We start from the raw sequence: 18,344 nt of genomic DNA on the forward strand, positions 1-18,344 counted from the left end.
GACAGTTTGAACCTCATATTGATCTTCTTCACTTTTTCATGGAAGTGTTGAGTGTTGTCAAGTCAGATTCATTACTGAGGAGTGAATACTTTATATCACCATCAGCAATGAACCATGAGCTGCAATAAAAGACAGACATCAATGTGATTTATTTTAATTCTATTTATTTCCTGTAATTTTTTATTCATTGAGTCCTTTATCAGCTGTTCCACATTTTTGCCAAGGATCAATTTCAAGCTGTAAATCAGTAACAGTATTAGCCTTATAAATTCTTGGCTCTCCCAATTTGCCCTTTTAAAATACTGGCACAACTTCAGCTCTCATCCAGTCTTCTGCAACTTCCTCAGCACATCAGTGTTACTGAAAATAATGGTGATTTAAAGAGCTCTTTGGCCACCTCTTAAATTCGGTTAATATGCTGGCAGTTTCGTGATGTTCAGCCAGGGTGTATCGCAGGGGGATGCAGATTTTGCCATGGATATTTTATCCCACTGTTCAACGTGGAGCATTAATGATGCCCGTATCGTGTTCACCATGACTTTGCTGGTGTCCCAGTTTGCTGCTATACCAGTGCAGGTAAAATAAGGGATCCAAGACTAAAACGGCGACGAGCACCTGGCGAACAAAGCAACTCAAATCACTACATTGCAAAAATCACTTTGACACTTCGTCAGTCGCACCTCACGGCAGCAATCGCTGGAACTAATAGTCATTAATTACCTTTGTCAGATGAAATTTCCTTAATTGCCTGCAACTTTACTTCCAGGAAACTCAGTTTAAAGGCCACGTCCCCCAGCAGTAATTTTTTAGGAAAAGTCCAGGCAAATTAACGGCCCACCTCTGGCTGTGCAGGATGGGTACGTGTCCGGGAGTCACCTGCCTGCACCGGGAAGAAAGGTCAGTGGGATGGGGGTGGAGGAGGAAGGTGGTCAGCCAACCTGTCATGTAATCCAAGGGCATTCTTTTGTGATCTTTTCTTCTCCCTAAAAAATAAAGGAAACACGGTAGCAGGCTGCCCTGAGAGCTGCTGCTCCTTGAACCTTGACAATATGTATTCAGCGTTGCGAGGAGACATTCAGCAGCCAGCATTCAGCAGCCGCCGTGGCTGCCCCAGCTAGCAAGCTCCCCTACAGATGTTCATTGAACTGTCAGAGCATCGAGAGGAAAATAAATTAATTGTAAGTGGAAGAAGGTTAGTTAAATCTTTTCTGGAAGTATTATATAGCCATTAGATTGCATAGGAAACTCAATAATAATGGGTAATAATGTTCTTCCGAGGAATTAAATAGAAGTCCAATTTATAATGCTGCTCGGCATTCAAACCAGGGCGTTCCACCTTCCTGGTACATGACAAACATTTACTAATTAATCCTCACAAAGCCTTGGTGAGGCAGATCTCTTCACACCACTGATTCTGTTTTATAAATGGGAACAAGAAGGTACAAGATACATCCTTTGAAGCCGGGGTTGTGTATGTCTTCAAACATGATTTGGGTCTCTGGGAGCCCACTCAGCATCTGTGTCTGAATACGGAGAGGTTTGTAAAAAGCCTCGGAGCCAGGATCAGAAGTCAAGGTTTCTTTGAAGTGCCCCTTCACTATGCTCGGACCATTGTGGCATGTTTCAACACGATTCTTCAGCACTATCTCCAGATGCTGATATTTTTCCTGCATGATTGTGTTACATTGCAGGAATGGTATTTAGAAGAAAAGCCAATGGTCTTAAGTCTCAAGTAAGAGCAGTAGGAATTGGTCCATAATGTAGCTGCTAATTATGTCGAGATTCAAGGAACAAAACTTATCACCAAGTGGAAGCTGTTATTTGCAGAAGATCAGTATGGATTGTATGGGATGTGCGTTGTCAAATAAATGTGGATGCAATTTACACTAGAATAGTGGACTATCCATGACTATAGACAAATTAGAATTATTTAGTGTCATTTTAAGATTCTCTCCTGTCTCTCTGTCACTGTTTAAATGAATAAACACAGGATATGATGAAAGGGAGCTTCATCCCAGCACCAAGTTGCAGCAAAAGTAGGGATCTTTCCCATTGATTTCAGTTTAATTTTTGTCTGCTTACACAGGATACTAATTTGAGTTTGCAGCTGATTCCACGACCTGTGCAAGGATCCCACACAACACAGATAGAGAATCTGCAATACTCGTCAAAGAGCAAATAAAAATGGTGATGGACACAGCCCAGAGTGAAACAGGGTTGTGTAGACATGATGTTATGTGTTAAAACGGTGGACTGAAGTCCACGCTTTAGCGTTCAAAGTGTTGCTGTGGTGGCCTAACAAGTAATCCCCTGCTTTCAGGCACCACCAAGCTTAGCTGAAGGTCTGGCTTGGACAAAGAAGCATTTTTTCCAACTCACTTTTGGCTAAACAACCTTTGACACAACAAAATTAGTAAGTTCCCAAAAAGAACAACTCTGCATTGGTGATGGACCCTCCAGAGAAAGCAATGCAACCTTTATATCCTCAGTAAAAAAAAGCGACCCAAGAGTTTATTACAATTTTTGATACGTCAGAGATGTCACTAATACTTTAAAATACGTAACAAAGAAAGAAAACGCTCTTTACTAGCTGTGGAGAGATTGGTCCATGGTTAGTGCAGATCAGAGACTTCTTCAGGGGAGTTAGAAGATTACTCCCATCCCACCCATCTTCTCCTTGAATTAATTAACATTAAAACTATGCTTTTACAAGACAAGACATGCTGGATAAAATTCTGATTTCCTTGAAGTCACTGAGAATTTGTCCATTGCTTTCAACGAGGGCAGGATTTTATCTAGTATTTTTAACAGACTTTTACAAAATAGCGTTGAAAAAGATCTCAAGGGCCATCCTATCTCTCCTCTCGCTGAAAAGCAGGATCAGCTACATCTATGTCAGTCCTGATGGATGTTTGTCTAACTGGTCCTGAAAGAGCTGCGACACTTGATAGCTCAGCTTCCATTTTCACCTGTCCCAAGATATGAGAAGAAAAGGTCTTTTTTTAAGAACTCTGCCAGGATTTTTTGACTGGTTTAAAGGACCAGTGACAATTTTAACATCTGATGTCTCATGATCTGCTAAGGATAGGAACTAATCCTATCCACCCCCAGGGAGCTTTCCCGTGATTTATTGACATTTTCCCCTTTTTATCTCTTCTTCTTGAGATATCTGACATGAAATCATGTCATTCCGATTCCCATCTTGTCTTTTCCTCCACCATTTTAGTTCTGGTCTGATTTCACTGGCTGCCCCAAAAGAACCGATAGTTAAAACTAATGCTTTTCTCTACCTGAAAGCCTGTCAGTCTTCCAGCGGTGCAGCATAAAGTGCGTAATTCGAATTCTAGGAGTGAAATGCCAACTACCGTAATTATGTTGGCAACACGGAAAGGCAGGGAGGTGACAGAGCAACAACGACCAGGCAGGACTGGAGCCTTAGGGGGGAGGAAGAGAAGAAGGGGTGGGCAAAAAAAGAAATATTTAAGTCTGGTCTTTGCAGATGAGCACCTCTACGGTTTGGTTATGCTTCCGGAAACATCACCGGTCATTAACTGCCCTTTGCCTGCAATCCAGTGCTCACAGAAACAAAGTGGGGTCTTTGCTTTGGTTTCAAGAATACCTGAATCACACTCAGAAATAGTAAATCACAGCTCCTCGTTGACAGGCAATTTGAAATACACTCCTTGCATCCCCTGCAACTACAGGAAACCTGCCCCACAGCTGCTCAAAATACATTTATGGTTTAGGATGGGAAACACAGACACAAAGATTAACGTTTACAGCTGGTATTTCTGAAAGTGAAGGTCTGAGGCAGATGCTCACACGCAGCAGTCAGAGAATGAGAGGTGGATTTCCCATGCATTCTCTCTCATTCCAGGGTATACCATGCATTAAGCTTTCACAATAAAGAAAATTTTTTAAAACTTGCTACACAGAATCCAATAGCAAATAGCACAATTCGTTGTTGATAAAGCGTGTGAGAAAAGGCTTTGTACTTGGAATCTGCTCTTAACCCTTACTGAGAGTTTTATTCCCCAAATGCAAACACTTAACAATCTCTACTGGCGAAAGACAAGACAAACAGCCTTTTCAACCAAGCCATAAAATATCTAGTTTCGTATATAATCACAAAACCTCCTGACATTAAAGGGTCCCAGCTTTGCACATGGGACAAAGTTGATTAATGCTGTGAGAGACTAGCAGTGGCCAAACCAGAGTTTCAAATACGACTCTTTGCCAGAAGGCTCCTCTGCACCATTACTGCCACCAAACAGCACGTCACTAGGAAGGCAGGAGGAAGCAGTGGGGCACTGGAGGAAGAATGCCGTGCTGCTGGCCAGAGAAACCCTTACATGCTGTTTGCAGGAAAAATAGCAACTGCCTTAGAGGCTGGGATGGAGAGTCTGCGTAGGAACCGGGACATTGCTGGGACATACGACCCACGGGGATGCATCTTTAGCATCACCTCGGCATCTGTGGCTTTGAACTTCCTCAAGAGTTTGGTAGCATTCACTGAGAGTTGAAATCAGCTTCTTGGGGCAGCGGGAAAGCTTTTTCTGCTCAGTGCTGTCTAAAGAATAGGTTCCTGAAGGCATTGTTGTAGTTTTTGTTGAAAGCAGTGTAGATGAGTGGATTAAAAAAGGAATTTGAATAGCCTAGCCATAGAAAAATACTCTTCCAAATGGGTGGGATGTCGCACGAGCAGAGGGGGTTGATGAGCTCTGTGATGAAGAAGGGGATCCAGCAGAGCACGAAGACCCCGATAAGGATGCCCACCATGAGAGCAGCTTTCTTTTCCTTCTGCTCTCTCCACGTGTCTCCGTCCGTCTGGAATGTAACAGTGGCATGACGGACAGTGAAGACCATCTGTGGCTGCTGGGCAGCTTCTTTTACCTGCCAAACACAAACACAAGTTGCACCATATGTGCCTCAGTCAGCTGATCCCACACCGCAGGTACACAACCAAACTATGCAAGTGATGGCCAGAGCTCACGGGGAAACGCAGGCCATCTACGTCACGCTCTAATGGAGGGGAGAGTGGTTGTATGACCCTCTTCTGGGTAACAGAGACTATTTTTAGGTGAGGCTAGAAACTAAAGAGAGTAGTGATATATGGGCACATGGAATTGCTCACACAGCATTACAGTAAGATTATTTCCCCATTTACAATCCGATCAGTAGAACAGGCACACACCCACATGCCGTGCACAAAAGTCTCTTTGCTTTCTCTGAACCCATTGAGTTTATGAGTCCTTGGTAGGAGAGGCAAGAAAATGAGCATACATTTCCTTCCTCCCCCCAAGAAGTCTTTACAGTGCACAGTCACCGTGCCTGGGATGAACTGACATGATGCAGCCACGATTAGGAAGGATTTACAAGGACGCTCTGCACGTGTGTCTTTTGCGTGGGGAAATTCACAACCTCCTCAAAGCCACAGCTGCTTGCCAGGTTATCGTCCCCAGCGGAGATGGGATCCCATCCATTCACACCCCCACATGCATCCCCACGGGAGGAACGGTGACCCCTTATTCACGCTCGTGAGCACTGATTCAGCATTCCACGGGGGGACCTCTGTGAGTCAGCGCACGCCCACGTGGAGCTCAGGCTCCCAATCTGGCCCAAAGTTGCTTTAGCTACACCTTGCGTGCTCAGGGGACTCCGAAGGAGTCAAAAGACTGGGCTTGCAAGCTTTGCAGTCAACTTTCCCTTGAAAGCCTCCAGGATTCACTGCGCTTTGGTGGGATGCTGTTTGCTCACACACTTTAGCTCTAAGTTTCCCCCACTGCTGCAAGGGCTTGGCTGCTGCCAGCAGTTGACTAGAGCAAAATAAAACCGAGTTGACCTACCTCCAGGGCTTCTGGGGTAATGGGAGTGATGGAGTTGCTCTTCCGAGATCCAATTCGAAACTTGGCAGCCTTGTAGATCTTCCAGTACACAAAGAGCACCACGCAAAGGGGCAGGTAGAAGGCGCCAAAGGTGGAGAAGATGGTGTAGGAAGGCTCCTGGCTGACTTGGCATTCCTCACTGTCCTCTGAGTAAGTCTCTCCCCAGCCAAAGAGCAGCGGGGCCAAGGAGATGAAGGCAGAGAGTGCCCAGGTGAGGGCAATCATGATGTTGGAGATGCGGCGCCGGATGCGGAGCGTGTACTCCAGGTGGCGGGTGATGGACCAGTAGCGGTCAAGGGCGATGGCTGTGACGTTCCAGATGCTGGCGGTGCAGCACAGCACATCAAAGGAGATCCACACCTGGCACAGTGACCGGCCCAGCCGCCACCGCCGCCCAGACAACTCGCGCACCAAGCTGAGGGGCATGACGAGGGCCGCCACCATCACATCGGAGATGGCCATGGAGGCCACCAGGTTGTGGGGCACCCGGTGGAAAGTGCGTACCCGGAGGATGGTGGCCAGGACCAGCCCGTTCCAGAGGAACGTGGCCACCACCAGCATGGCCAACAGGGTGAGGACCAGCACACTGAAGATGGAGAGGTGTACCCGCCCGTCGTCCGGGCCGGCGGAGGACCCGCTCTGGTTGCCGGTGTCCGGCGTCGTATCGGCGAAGCAGCTGAGGTTGAGCGGGCGCTCCATGCCGGGGGCTCCGGGGCACCCGGGCTCCCCCGGGCGAGGCGGCGGTGCTCGGCGCTGGGCGCTCCCCGCGCAGGGGCGGGGGGGGGGGAGCGCCGCCCTACCGCGGGCACGGAGGGTCCCCGGCCGCCCCGAGCCGCGCCGAGCGCGGCTGCTCCGCGCTGCCCGCCGCCGGGGTCTTCATCCCCGGGAGGAAGAGCCCTGCGTCAGCCGCCGGCTGACGGCAGCCCCCGGCCCGCCCCGGCGCGCCAGCCCCGGCGGCGGGAGGCGGCGGCTCCGCGGGCGCGGCGGGGTGCGCGGCTCCGGGGCGGCGCGGAGCGGGGCGGTGCTGGCTGAGGCCGCGGCGGCGGAACCTGCGCGGAGGAGCGGCTGGCCCTGCGGAGGAGTCGGCGCTGTCGGCTGGCGGGGCTTGGGGCGGGCAGGTGAGTCCCCCCACGCCGTGCGCGGGTGCGGAGCGAGCAGCTCTCTCGGCGGGGAGCGGCTCGGGGCTTGCGAGTTCGTGCTTAGTCATTTCAGTGCGCGGATCGTCCCTCGGAGCCAGCGCCGGTCGGAGCGGGGCGAGGGCAGAGCCGGCAGCCGCTGCCCGCTGCCCGCTGCCCGCTGCCCGCACCGTGCGGGTGCAGCCCCGGCTTTGTCTGCGCCGCTGCTGCTGCTTGGGCGGCTTCTCCCCCGCGGGGCGTCTTCCCTTACCAGGCGCAGAAAGTTAGCATCCCTGTGAAATTGCACCTGGGCTCGTCTGAAAATGTGTTAGTGGGATGCCACGGGAATTCTACAGCTCCCATGTATGCTAGAGTCTGTGTCCAGCAAACCAGTTAGTAATCCTGGTTATTCTGGGGGCGGCGGGGGGGATGTGGCAGGGGGTTATTTCTTTGAGAACTTCTGCTTTGACATTTCCTAACTTGTTAGCAATCGGCAGGCCTTTTATTAGAAATAATCTATCACTTTTGGCTATGGTTATTAATCGTTACATTAATAACATTTCATTAAATATTAAGGAAATGTTTGAGCATTTCACCTGGTTTTTATCATGCTGCTTGTGATGAGCAGTGGGATTCTGGGCCTCATAGCGAAAGGCAGAATTTAAACCCACCGAGCAGGTTCCCCGTGCACCGGCTCCACGCAGGGATGCCAGCCAGCTCCAGCCTGCCAGCCTTGGACAGCGTTCAGGCAGGGCTGTGCCGGCACTGGCACCCGGCTTCTCCGGATGGTCCCGGCATAACGAGTCCAAAGAGCTTTTGAGTAGGAGCTGACGCATGATGTGAGAAGCCAGCAGGCACTAGCATGGGGCTCAGAGCCTGTGTCCCTGGGGGGAGAAGGAAGGAAGGGCATCGGTGTTAAAAATCGGTGACAATGACCCTCGCTGGTGAACTGCACTTTCAGAGAGTTGGGGGAGAAAACACAAATGAAAGAGATGTTCAGGGGAGTACCTGATGCATACTGTGCTCGTGGTATACGGAGGGTAAAACCTAACGGGTGCTTTCTGCTGTCTTTTCTGAATCTCTCCGGACTTTTTAATGAAAAACGGTAAAGTAACAATAAGAAGGGCTAAGGGAACGAGAGGTTTTTAGTGTTGTTACTTGTTTGTCCATGCTACCAAGTGAAACACAAGACAGCATATCCAAAAGAGGTCCAGGACCTTGTTTCGGTGGGACGGGAATTTCCCCGTATGGACTCATGCTGTGCTGTGATATTTGTCCTCAGAGCCAGAGAACAGGACCTGGCCTCTTGTAGTTACTAGAACAGATGTAGCCTTAGAGACTATTACATAATTTTGGAAATATACTGCCATCTTTTTGGGGAAGAGATGATTATTTTGTCTTTTATACACATGAATACTGACAATTTTGGAACGGGTAGGTTTTTTACTTACAACTCAAAGGACAAATGGGGTTTGCAGGCTTTCTAAAGCCTCCTGATTTAAAATTCCTTGTTTGCAAGGTGCCAAACATCCTTGACTGTCATTCAATTGATCAAAACACTTAGCAACTGCTAGGACTGAGAGCTTTTTGTTGCATGGGCCCTTCCCAGAGAAGCCTATGAAGCTCAGAATTAACAAAATCAACCACAAATTATGGAATATGTGCTTCTGAAAATATGTTATTAATTTTTGCTTCAGGAACAAATAGACAAAAATTACATTTAAAGGGAAATGGGAATAAAATGTATTAAATCTGAAGAAGTAAAACTAGATTATGTTCTAATGAAAAAATATGAATATTTTCATTCTCTTACTGGAGATATATATTTTTTAAAAATATATATTAGCAGATTCTGGAGTTGAATGGATCAGTGGAGTACTAATTGGAAATACAAAATGTAGACAAATACATATATATAGAGAGGGAGCATATATGGAAATGCGAAGTCTGCACCTGGGATGGAAGAACCCTATACAACAGTATAGGCTGGGGACTGACTGGGTAGACAGCATTTTGCAGAAGAGGACCTGAGTGGCCTCTCGGGCAAGAAGTTGCAGTCTGCAATGTGCCATTGCACATCCTGGAGCATCCTGGCCTATATGAGCAAGAGCGTGGCCATCAGGTCGAGGGATGTCACTATTTCCCTCTATCCAACAAACCTTGGAATTTTATGTCTGGTTTGGAGTTCCCCAGTACAAGACACTGACATACTGGGGGAAGTCCAGTGGAAGGTCATCAAGATGATGAGCAGACTGGCATATGATGTATAAAGAGAGGGAGAACTGAGTCAATCTTAAAAAGAGAAGGTTAAGGGGAAAATCTTACTGCTGTCTCCAGCCACCTCAGGGGAGAGTGTAGAGAGGGTGGAGGCAAACTCTTAGAGGTGCACAGCGATAGGACAAGATGCAATGAATGCAAGTCACAACATCAGATATTTAAATTAGAAATTAGGAAATAAATATTCACCTGGAGAGTAGTCGAACACTGAAATGGCTCCAAAGAGGCTGTGAAATCTCCATCCTTGGTGATGTTCAAAATTCAGCTGGACAGCACTGTGAGTGACCTGATCTACCTTTGAAGTTGGCCTTTCTTTAATGGGGGTTGGACTAGGTGATCTCCAGAGGTCCCTTTCAATCTAGATCATTCCATGATTCTGATTCTGCAATCTTTAAGCACGTTGGCTGAATGCCCCAGATTCTGGAGGTGACTGAATGGTGTTATTTTTAAGGACAAAATGCTGCTTACCTTACACACGCTAGTAAGCCCATTGATTTCCTCAGAACTGTTGATACCTACAAAGCGAGTGGAAGGCTGGGATCTGCAGTGAGTGGATAATGTTTGTGGAATGATCACATCTATGAAAGTCTCTGAGAAAAGGATCTACACTACAGAGTCAGGGTTATCTCACACCCTCATTGATGGAGCCAGAGGAATTAAAAGTGACAGGATTTCCCTAGATTTAGCAGGGTTCCCTTCAGTACAGACATTAAACGCTGCTTGCTACTAAATACTAATACTAATACTAATACTAATTTATTGGAGGTACCTTCCAATTCTAAATACGTAGCTGATGGTTGGAGGCTGGGAGAGAGTTCCCACACAGTCACTGCAGTGCCACTGCCTACGTGCACGTCCAAGTAGTATCTGCTCTTGGGGACAGGGTGTATGGACTTACATCATGAATCTGGATGCAGATCTTTTGAAGCCCTGCACTTATAACTGGCAGAAAAGGGAGAGGAGATGGCTCAGGAGGTGTTTTTGCTGAGCATACTTAATGAATACATGAGAATGTCAGTCTACAGGGTAGGTGGAGCTGCTAGGTTAAACAAGGATTAAAGGAACACGTTTCCTCGTTGTATATATACACCAACACCGAAAGCTCTGCTCAGCTGCCAGCCAGACTGCTCAGTAAACGTGCTTCCTGTCAAGGCAATTTCTGAAACTGAGGTAATCATTACTTAAACTTCATTTAACATTCATCAACTCCAGCTCACACTTTTTACATCCAGACATGCTTTTTGAAGACCCTTGCACACCACCTGCTCCTCTCCTATAACAACAAAACGTTCAAACACAGACAGTTAAAATGCACAAACTGTGAGGTTGTTCTCCACCCTCGGAACCCATCCACACTTCTGAGTCTCACTCCAGTCTTCCAAAACCAAGGTCTTCAGAGTGGCCAATATCAGCACTGTGATAGACTCATGATGCCCCACCTCTGGCTCAAGTGTCCCGTGGCGTTAGGACTGTAGTTTTGGGAGCGGAGAGGGGGAATGCTGAACCAGAGCTCTTCATGGACACGCACCAGCTTTTATGAAACTCATCTCTTTGTCTAATTCATCCCATAAAAGCTGTCTCAGGTGCAGGGTAGTAGCTCTAGCTGGGAGGAAGACTGAGTGATTCCCTCCCCCTGCAGTGGTCCGTGAGAGCATATATTTGGGGCATAGGCAATCAAGGTTTAAAGCATCCCAGCTCAGGCTACGAGCTTGAATCGTGATGCCTCATATCCCATGTAAGCATTTTAATTGCCAAGTGGCTGGCTATTCTGGGTAGCTATCTCTCAGGTTTCTTATGTTGAAGCTGTTTAATAATCACGTATTTACTGGAGCATGGACTTACCTGAGGTTTTCTAACATCCCAGTCAAGTGCCACAGCAACGGAAAGATGGAGTCAGCCTTTCTCTCCGAGTAACATGTAATTAATTACTGCAAAGTGGAGCAATTCCTGCTGGCTGAGAACCAGAGATTAATCCTGCCGTGTGTTAGTAGGACACTCAGCAGGACTGTGGGAGTACCTCAGAGCAGGAACAAGGAGGACCGGAGTGCCCCACGTCCCCAGAGTGCCCCAGTGACTGACCTGTTTGCCAAACTGGGTTATCTTGCTCCAGATGCTTATGAGAAACTTTGAAAAGTCTCTCTGTCCTGGGGCAGAAATAAAAACAATGCGTTGAAATCCTGTTTTTTATTTGTGTGGCTGGAAAACTATTCCTCATCCAGTCTCTAAAGGCAGGTCTCATTTGGCTTAGGGCATGCAAGCTTTCCTTTAGGAATTGTCACCAATTGTATAACTTCAGTGACATATTAAATTATTGTTTAATTCTGCAATAGGAACAAAGCAGAACAAGAACAAAAGCTGTTCAACAGAGCAGCCTCTTTGTGTATCCATCTGGCCTAGAGCATAGTCTTCTTATACGTAAACTGCGTGGTAAGTGTCTCAGTCCTTCTGTCCCTTGTATTTGGCCACAATCTATTACACAGCCAGCCTAACGGGAGGATGGACTCCGGTACCTTGCATTACCGTGCATGTCTCAGTAAATGGACCTCCAGGAGTGTTTATCTGTCTTCTGCTCAACGTGAATTAACTCCTGCTGGAATTAAACCCTTTGTTCTCGCATAGCAAAAACCATGTTCATGGTCAAAGGACCAGGTGGAATGTAACTTCATAAAGTCTTACAGGCAACTCCGGCGTCAATCAGTGCCGCAGTTAAAGTTGCACTCTGTGTAAATAAATGAAATGTAAATCATTTTATCACTTCTTTCATACCTTAAGGGACAACATTAATCAGCTGTGTAATTTTAGGGGAGTCAGCAGAGTTATGCTAGGTGTCATATTGGCTTTTAGTCAAAGGTGCTTTGCAGTGAGTAGTTATGACAGTAACGCAATAACTTGGAGCCTGCCTCAGGGGGTACTGCCCTCATAAGGCATCCACAGTTTTCATTTACTACTCCGGTGATATCAAATACGTAACACATATATACACCAGCACCTGTGATCTTCTTTACCTGTGGTCAGTCCCTGAGAAGTAAACCTTTCTCTGGACTCTGATGGACTTGGTTTCTGCAGGTTGCTTACAAATCACAATAGAAAATTATCCTTATTTCTGATTAAAAAAAAAAAAAAAGTTTAAAAATATCAAAATGTATTATGCTCCTGGGAGTACACGGTATCCTGCAGTTCTGTCAATCATCTAGAATAGCAGGCCTATAGAAAAATAATAAGAAACTGTGTGTGGGAAGACTAGGAAACTAACTTAATACATGAGCTTTGGCAATCAAAGCTGCCAATGCAAACCATCAGGACTCTGCCAGGGAGACAGATGGCACGATGACAGCAAATGGATGGGTCTCTAAAACTCAATTATCATTTCAGTTCAGACCCTTTTTCCGTATGCCATGTTGTGGAAGAGATTTGTTTATCTTGAGCTTTATGCATTTTGGCAGATAATTTGCATAGGTGTGAAGCTATAGGGAAGGCTGTGATAGTGTTAGGCTGAACAGGGTTTTTTCTGTTGTGTGTTGTTTTCTGGGCTACCTTTCTGCTTCCTTGCAGGTGGTAGGTTTCCGAACCTTTATTTACACAAATCCATCTGTAGTCTGGAAATGTTCTTTCAGAACTCCAGAGGCAAAATGTTTTAAGATCCATTTACCATAATAAGGAGAGAAATCACTCTAAACAGTTTTCCAGGCCAGCAGTTCTTCAACTTTTTTTCTTATACCTCCTTCCATCCCCATTCTGCTCCTTTCGGCTCCTTGGCAGTGTGTTCCCATGCCCACGTCTTCCTTAGTTGGAGTACCTTATCCCCAAACCACCATTAACTTTAGCATTCAAGACTGGTTTTCTAATTCTAACAAATTGTCAGTATATGCAAAAATGAAACCACCGATGCCCGTCATCAGATGATGTCTTCAGTGGGAGATTCTTTTCTCTTCTTCCACCCCAGTAGCCTAACTTCTGTATACGCTGTTGGTTGCTGCCTTCTTGCCTGGAGATTTCTGGGCAGCCACAGCCACATCTCTACCTGCCAAAGGAAGCATTGGCATAGTTGTGCAGCTTTCTCAGCTTGGGTATTGCTGATGAGTGTCTCAGATTCATATTCACGTGCTGCTTCCTTCCAGCTGTGGATTATTTTCCTCCCTGATTATTCCACGTACCTGTATGTTTCCCTGCCCCTGCCTGCCCAGGTCACGCAGATCAGCAAAACTGCTGTTAATTTAAGTAAGGTAAATTCCCAGTATTTTCAAGCCGTGCAACATGGCAGGTCATGTCACTAGAGACAATGGGAAAGCTGTGGAATTTTATTTATTTATATTTCATATCTGTGTTGCTATTTGAGTGAGAGGCGCATACAAATGAGAAGAATTATTTACAAGTTAAAAAAAGTCAAATGGTAAGATATGACCACACGTTTTCTTTCTGCAACTAAAATGAGTCTGCTCCCATGCCTGTGCAAGAAGAGTATTTGCAGACGTCTCCTGTAGGCTGACAAAAAGCTTGCCTCTTGATCACAGGCAAGACAGCAAACTTTTCCATCTGTTTGAACGGAGACAGCCATTTTTAAAGGACCCCAAACATCATTACTCTCATAGAATTTGGCAGTACCATGTTACAAATATTTTATTTTGGTTCCTTCTACGGCAGCAGTCTTCTTGCTACTGCTATAAAATTCTCTGAACCCATGGGATGAAAGCGGTTGTACAAATGTGTCTAAATGTCTCTCTGTTTTTCACAAGGATTTTTATTAGTAGCATCATTATTTTTGACAACCAGTATTCACTGCTTTGACAGCAAAATGTTGCCAGATCTTTCTTAATTGTCTAGCAATGCATTTCATTATAAAATAGCTGATTTTTGTTCTGTCTGCTGGTCTGCGAGTCAAGGTTGGTAGACTGTAACTCAGAGGCGGTGGCCCAGCGGTTTGTGAGCCACAGCAGCCCACACTGGGGACGTGATGTGTGACAGTGGGAATGTGCTCATGCAAGAGCTGGTGGTGGGAAAACCGATCCAGCAGGAGCGGCGGAGGCCAGCATCTCCGAGTTACCCTGGGTACAGCTGTGTGCCCACCCCTGCCTTGTCCCGCAGTGAAGCCACCAGGCTCAGAGGGAGCTGCTGGCATCTGCCACCAGTGAGTTTCCTCTTTCTTTTTGGAGCCCTGCCTTCCACCTTTCTTCAGGTGCCTCCAGGTAGATGTTGAATTCTTGTCCCTGCAGCGATTTTAGTATGTGACCTGAAAGGCAAGCGACCCGGCTGGCCTTGTTAAGCTGGTGGCTTCTGTAAGTTCATTTTCTGTAATTCCTTTTTCTGCCTCTTCTGTGGTTACCTTCTACTTTCAGGTTTCGACTGTATCACAGTGGGTTTGAACTCGGCTGCTAAAGGAATCAAAAAGGTGACTTCCCTATCAGAATTTCAGCATAAATTTAGTAAAAATCTTCCATTTTGATACCACTGAATTATTCAGGGTCTCATATGAGCATACTTCATGGGGTGTCTTCATTAAAAAAGGTATTATCCTCCTGCACAGAAGATGGCTCATGTATTACTTTAAAAGCTGAATCTCATTTTGGAAACAAAGAAATCACGATGTTTTTTAAAAGGACTCTTCATCTGACCTGATACATCTTCAGAGCTTTCTGGGCAGAATGTCAGTGTCTTTCCTCCTCCACACATTTCACCATCTTCACTGTATGCTAATGCCTCTCTTCTCTTCTATGCTTTACTGAGCGCTAGAATAGTTAACATGGTCAGGTTTTAAAACATCACCACTAGCAACTGATTTGGCAGTGGGGTTATAAATGCAGTTTTGTAACGTCGATCAATAGTTCAACAGAAAAATGAGAAAAAAACACTTAACATTTTAATGTTTTAAAGCCTTTCATCGAACATTCACATACACGACATCTCCTGTCCCTTAGCTTTGACTCCTAGCACTATTCTCAGTCTTTTAGAGCTGCCCCCCCCCCCACGTGTACTCCCCATCCCGCCTGTTTTGGTCGCACTCCAGCCAGACTGGCTGCCGGTGCTCTGTCCTTCTCCTGCCATCATCCCTTCTGCGGCGCGGCCGCACCTCGATGGGCATCTGTAAGTGGAGTCCAGGGCTTGATATGTTGTGAGGAAGAGGCACGAAGACAAATGGTCTCTGCCACAGTGCATGTTCTCCATTTCAAGGAGGTTTTCTTGCAGCTTTTCTGTTTTTATGACAGCTGTGACTTAAGGAACCATAAATCCCGATGTCCTTGCCCCAGATAGTCCCTCCTGCCCAGTGAGAGGCATGCCCCGTTAAACACCGCATTACAGCCTCAGATTAATGACAAGCGTTACAAAAGAGCACCGTGGGTCGTGGAGAACCACAGGGAGTTCATTAAGGTGCATCTTGCAAACAATTACTGATAAACACCCAGCTGGACTATTTTACACAGGTGAGGTTTAGTGCAAGGGCTTGGGCTGTGTAAACAGAGTTAGCCATCGATATGCCTAGCATTTATTATAAAAATTTATGGCAGCTGCTTTCTGTGAGCATCAGTGAAATAGGTGAGGAAATAGATTTTCTTAAGCAATCTGTGGCTCTGGGTGCATCTCTTCCATTCATTTCAAGGAGGATTATTATTTTAAAATGTAATAAGATTTTTTTATAAAACTGAAATGTCTAAAATGTAGGTATCTAAATCCTCTGGACTGCTTAGTAAATCTCAAAAAGACATCCCTATCTGAATCAAGCTTTCTTTTCTTTATCTGAATAATAATACTCCTCTAGTAGCTTTTATATCCTTTATCCTTCAGAGTGAAGAGAGACGTGGGTGAGCTTTTGCTGTACAAAAGCAAGACCAAACAGTCTCCAAGGTATGTTCAGTAAGCAATCAAGTCAGCCTATTATGAGAAATTACCCTCTGCAAATTGAGATACAGTAAATGATGACATAAAGGCTTCTGTTCTTGTCGGCTTAATGTAAAGAGAGTCAGATTCACCTCCCTGCAATGCTCTCTTCCTTCCCTTGCCCTGAGCCAGAACAGGAGCACGCACACAAAACCAGTGAGGGTATGTAACCTTTTGATATTTACCAACTGGATTATTTATGAGTGTGTGAGTCGACTCCCGGCATGTAGGAGAGCCACGTGGTAGCTGGGCTTTTCTGGGGAGGGCGGATCTTTGTGTATCCTCTGACGGTCCTAAATATTTGCATTGATTAGATCCCACTTTGGTGCTTTTATCATTTAATCATTATAAGCGCTGTATGAATCATAAGCATGTACATATAAAGCATAAAATGCGTAGCGCACTACAACTAGATGGTGTATATATTAGCCATTGGAACGTGCCCAGTGGGTCATTTTTTTCATGGACTTATTTCAGGAACGCATCCTTATTCATGTCTGTGTTTAATTTCAAGTATGTGCTTTAGTCTTATCAAAATGAGCAGAGTTTGAGGATGTGCTTAGAGCTAAGAATGTGATTTTGGAGCATCCCTGACTCAGAGACAGAACTTGGGAAAATTGTCACAAAATATAGGAGGCAAAAAGCTTAGACTGTAGAGAAATGTAACTATGGAAATGTCCCTTCCCTGTTAGGAAAAAAGAATAGAAATGTATCCAACCTCTAAGTATGAGTGCAAGCAACACTAAGGAAGACACTGTACTACACATCTAGAATGAGTTAAATCAATTGACAGCTATCCAGCTACAGAGAAAAATAATGTAACTGCGAGCAGCAAAATGGTTCTGCCTAATAGTTAAACATCAGTAAGTGCCACTGTGTCTAATAAAATGCAGATCTCATTTTCTGTTTGTTATGTGCATCATGCGATAACTGTTCAAGTTGAAAAGTATAAAAATTTGATTTAATTCACTGACATTTTGGATACAAGAGGGTCAGGTTGGTCTTGTAACAAATGACAGCTTGGGGCACATGGAAGGGAGTGTAATTGAAGATAAGGCTCTAGCAAGATGAGTGGAAAATGTAATAGAGTTCAAGGATACATTAAACAAATGTATCCTGGCCTTCACACTGTAATCACCTACGTGTGCCATAAGGCAAACAGCAAATGTAATTGACACCCTGGAGGAAGATCATTACAGCTTTGGTGCTCGCTGCCTCATGCCAAGATTTCTTCCATTTGCAACACTGAGAATTCAGACTTGGCAAGTCCTGGGACCCTGAGGCTGCTCTAATTTATATAGGGAACTCAGCAAGCTCTAAATAAACTCAGAGAAGTTTTCAGTGGCTTCTTTGAAGGTTAAACCTGTATCTGTGAGTGTCTACCGCAGTGTCATAGATTAAAAGTGACCAACATCGATATGAATATAGCAGAAGCCTCAGTGATGAAGGAGGAGGACCTTTGAGAGCTAAAAAGTTAAGGCTCTAGTATACCAAAACCAAAAGAGGCAGCTTCTTTGCAGTCTGATGTCCCAGAGAGGTTCAGTGCAATCACATTTTCTTGCATGTGGTATGGCAGTTGTCTCTTTTCCCCAATTCCTGGGCAGTTTCAACCATATCTGACCGGGCTGTAACGGCATCAGGGATATGGTAGGGGTGAAAGACCTTACTAGACACTGAAGGAGCCGCACTGTGAACTTAAACCTTATTTGGCCTCAGCCAGTTCACGGAGGAATTAAACCTTGAGACATAAATCGATTGTAGGCTTTCTTGGTTCAGAGAACTATTTGTTTATATTGAAGGAGCTTCAGCATATCACAGAGCATATCTTCCAAGTAACCAGAACATTTAGGGACTTACAGAGCCTCTATTTCCCTGAAAGCCTCCTGGAAGCAAAAGAAGAGAGTTAGAGCCAGGACTGGCCTGACAGTATAAGCAGTATGCCTGCATTTGTCCTGAGCTTACCTCTAATGAGAGAAGTCTTGACAGTGAGACCTGTTTCTTTGAATCCCAACTCCTGGTTAGTACTGAGTAGTTGAGATCATTAAAACAGACTTACTCTAGATACCCAATCAATAATTCTAATTTTTTTTGCATTGAAGAGTGGAAGACAATTAAGGACTTAAGTAACAAATGTGTTAGTTCATAATGTTTTCTGCCTGGCATACTAAAGAGGCAGAGAGTTCTAGATATCAATCTC

At 45.5% G+C, this 18,344-nt stretch overlaps 1 protein-coding gene across 1 annotated transcript; it reads right to left on the reverse strand.

Moving 5' to 3' along the window:
• Positions 1–4,560: 4,560 nt before the first annotated feature.
• Positions 4,561–6,584, reverse strand: HTR5A (5-hydroxytryptamine receptor 5A). Its single transcript, XM_075140811.1, has 2 exons — positions 5,847–6,584; positions 4,561–4,893 (listed from the first exon to the last, which is right to left on the reverse strand). The coding sequence occupies exons 1-2, from the start codon at positions 6,582–6,584 to the stop codon at positions 4,561–4,563; spliced, it is 1,071 nt and encodes a 356-aa protein (XP_074996912.1).
• Between the last annotated feature and the right edge of the window lie 11,760 nt (positions 6,585–18,344).

The sequence above is a fragment of the Calonectris borealis genome, chromosome 2 (assembly GCF_964195595.1).
Source record: "Calonectris borealis chromosome 2, bCalBor7.hap1.2, whole genome shotgun sequence".
NCBI classification, from domain to species: Eukaryota; Metazoa; Chordata; class Aves; order Procellariiformes; family Procellariidae; genus Calonectris; species Calonectris borealis.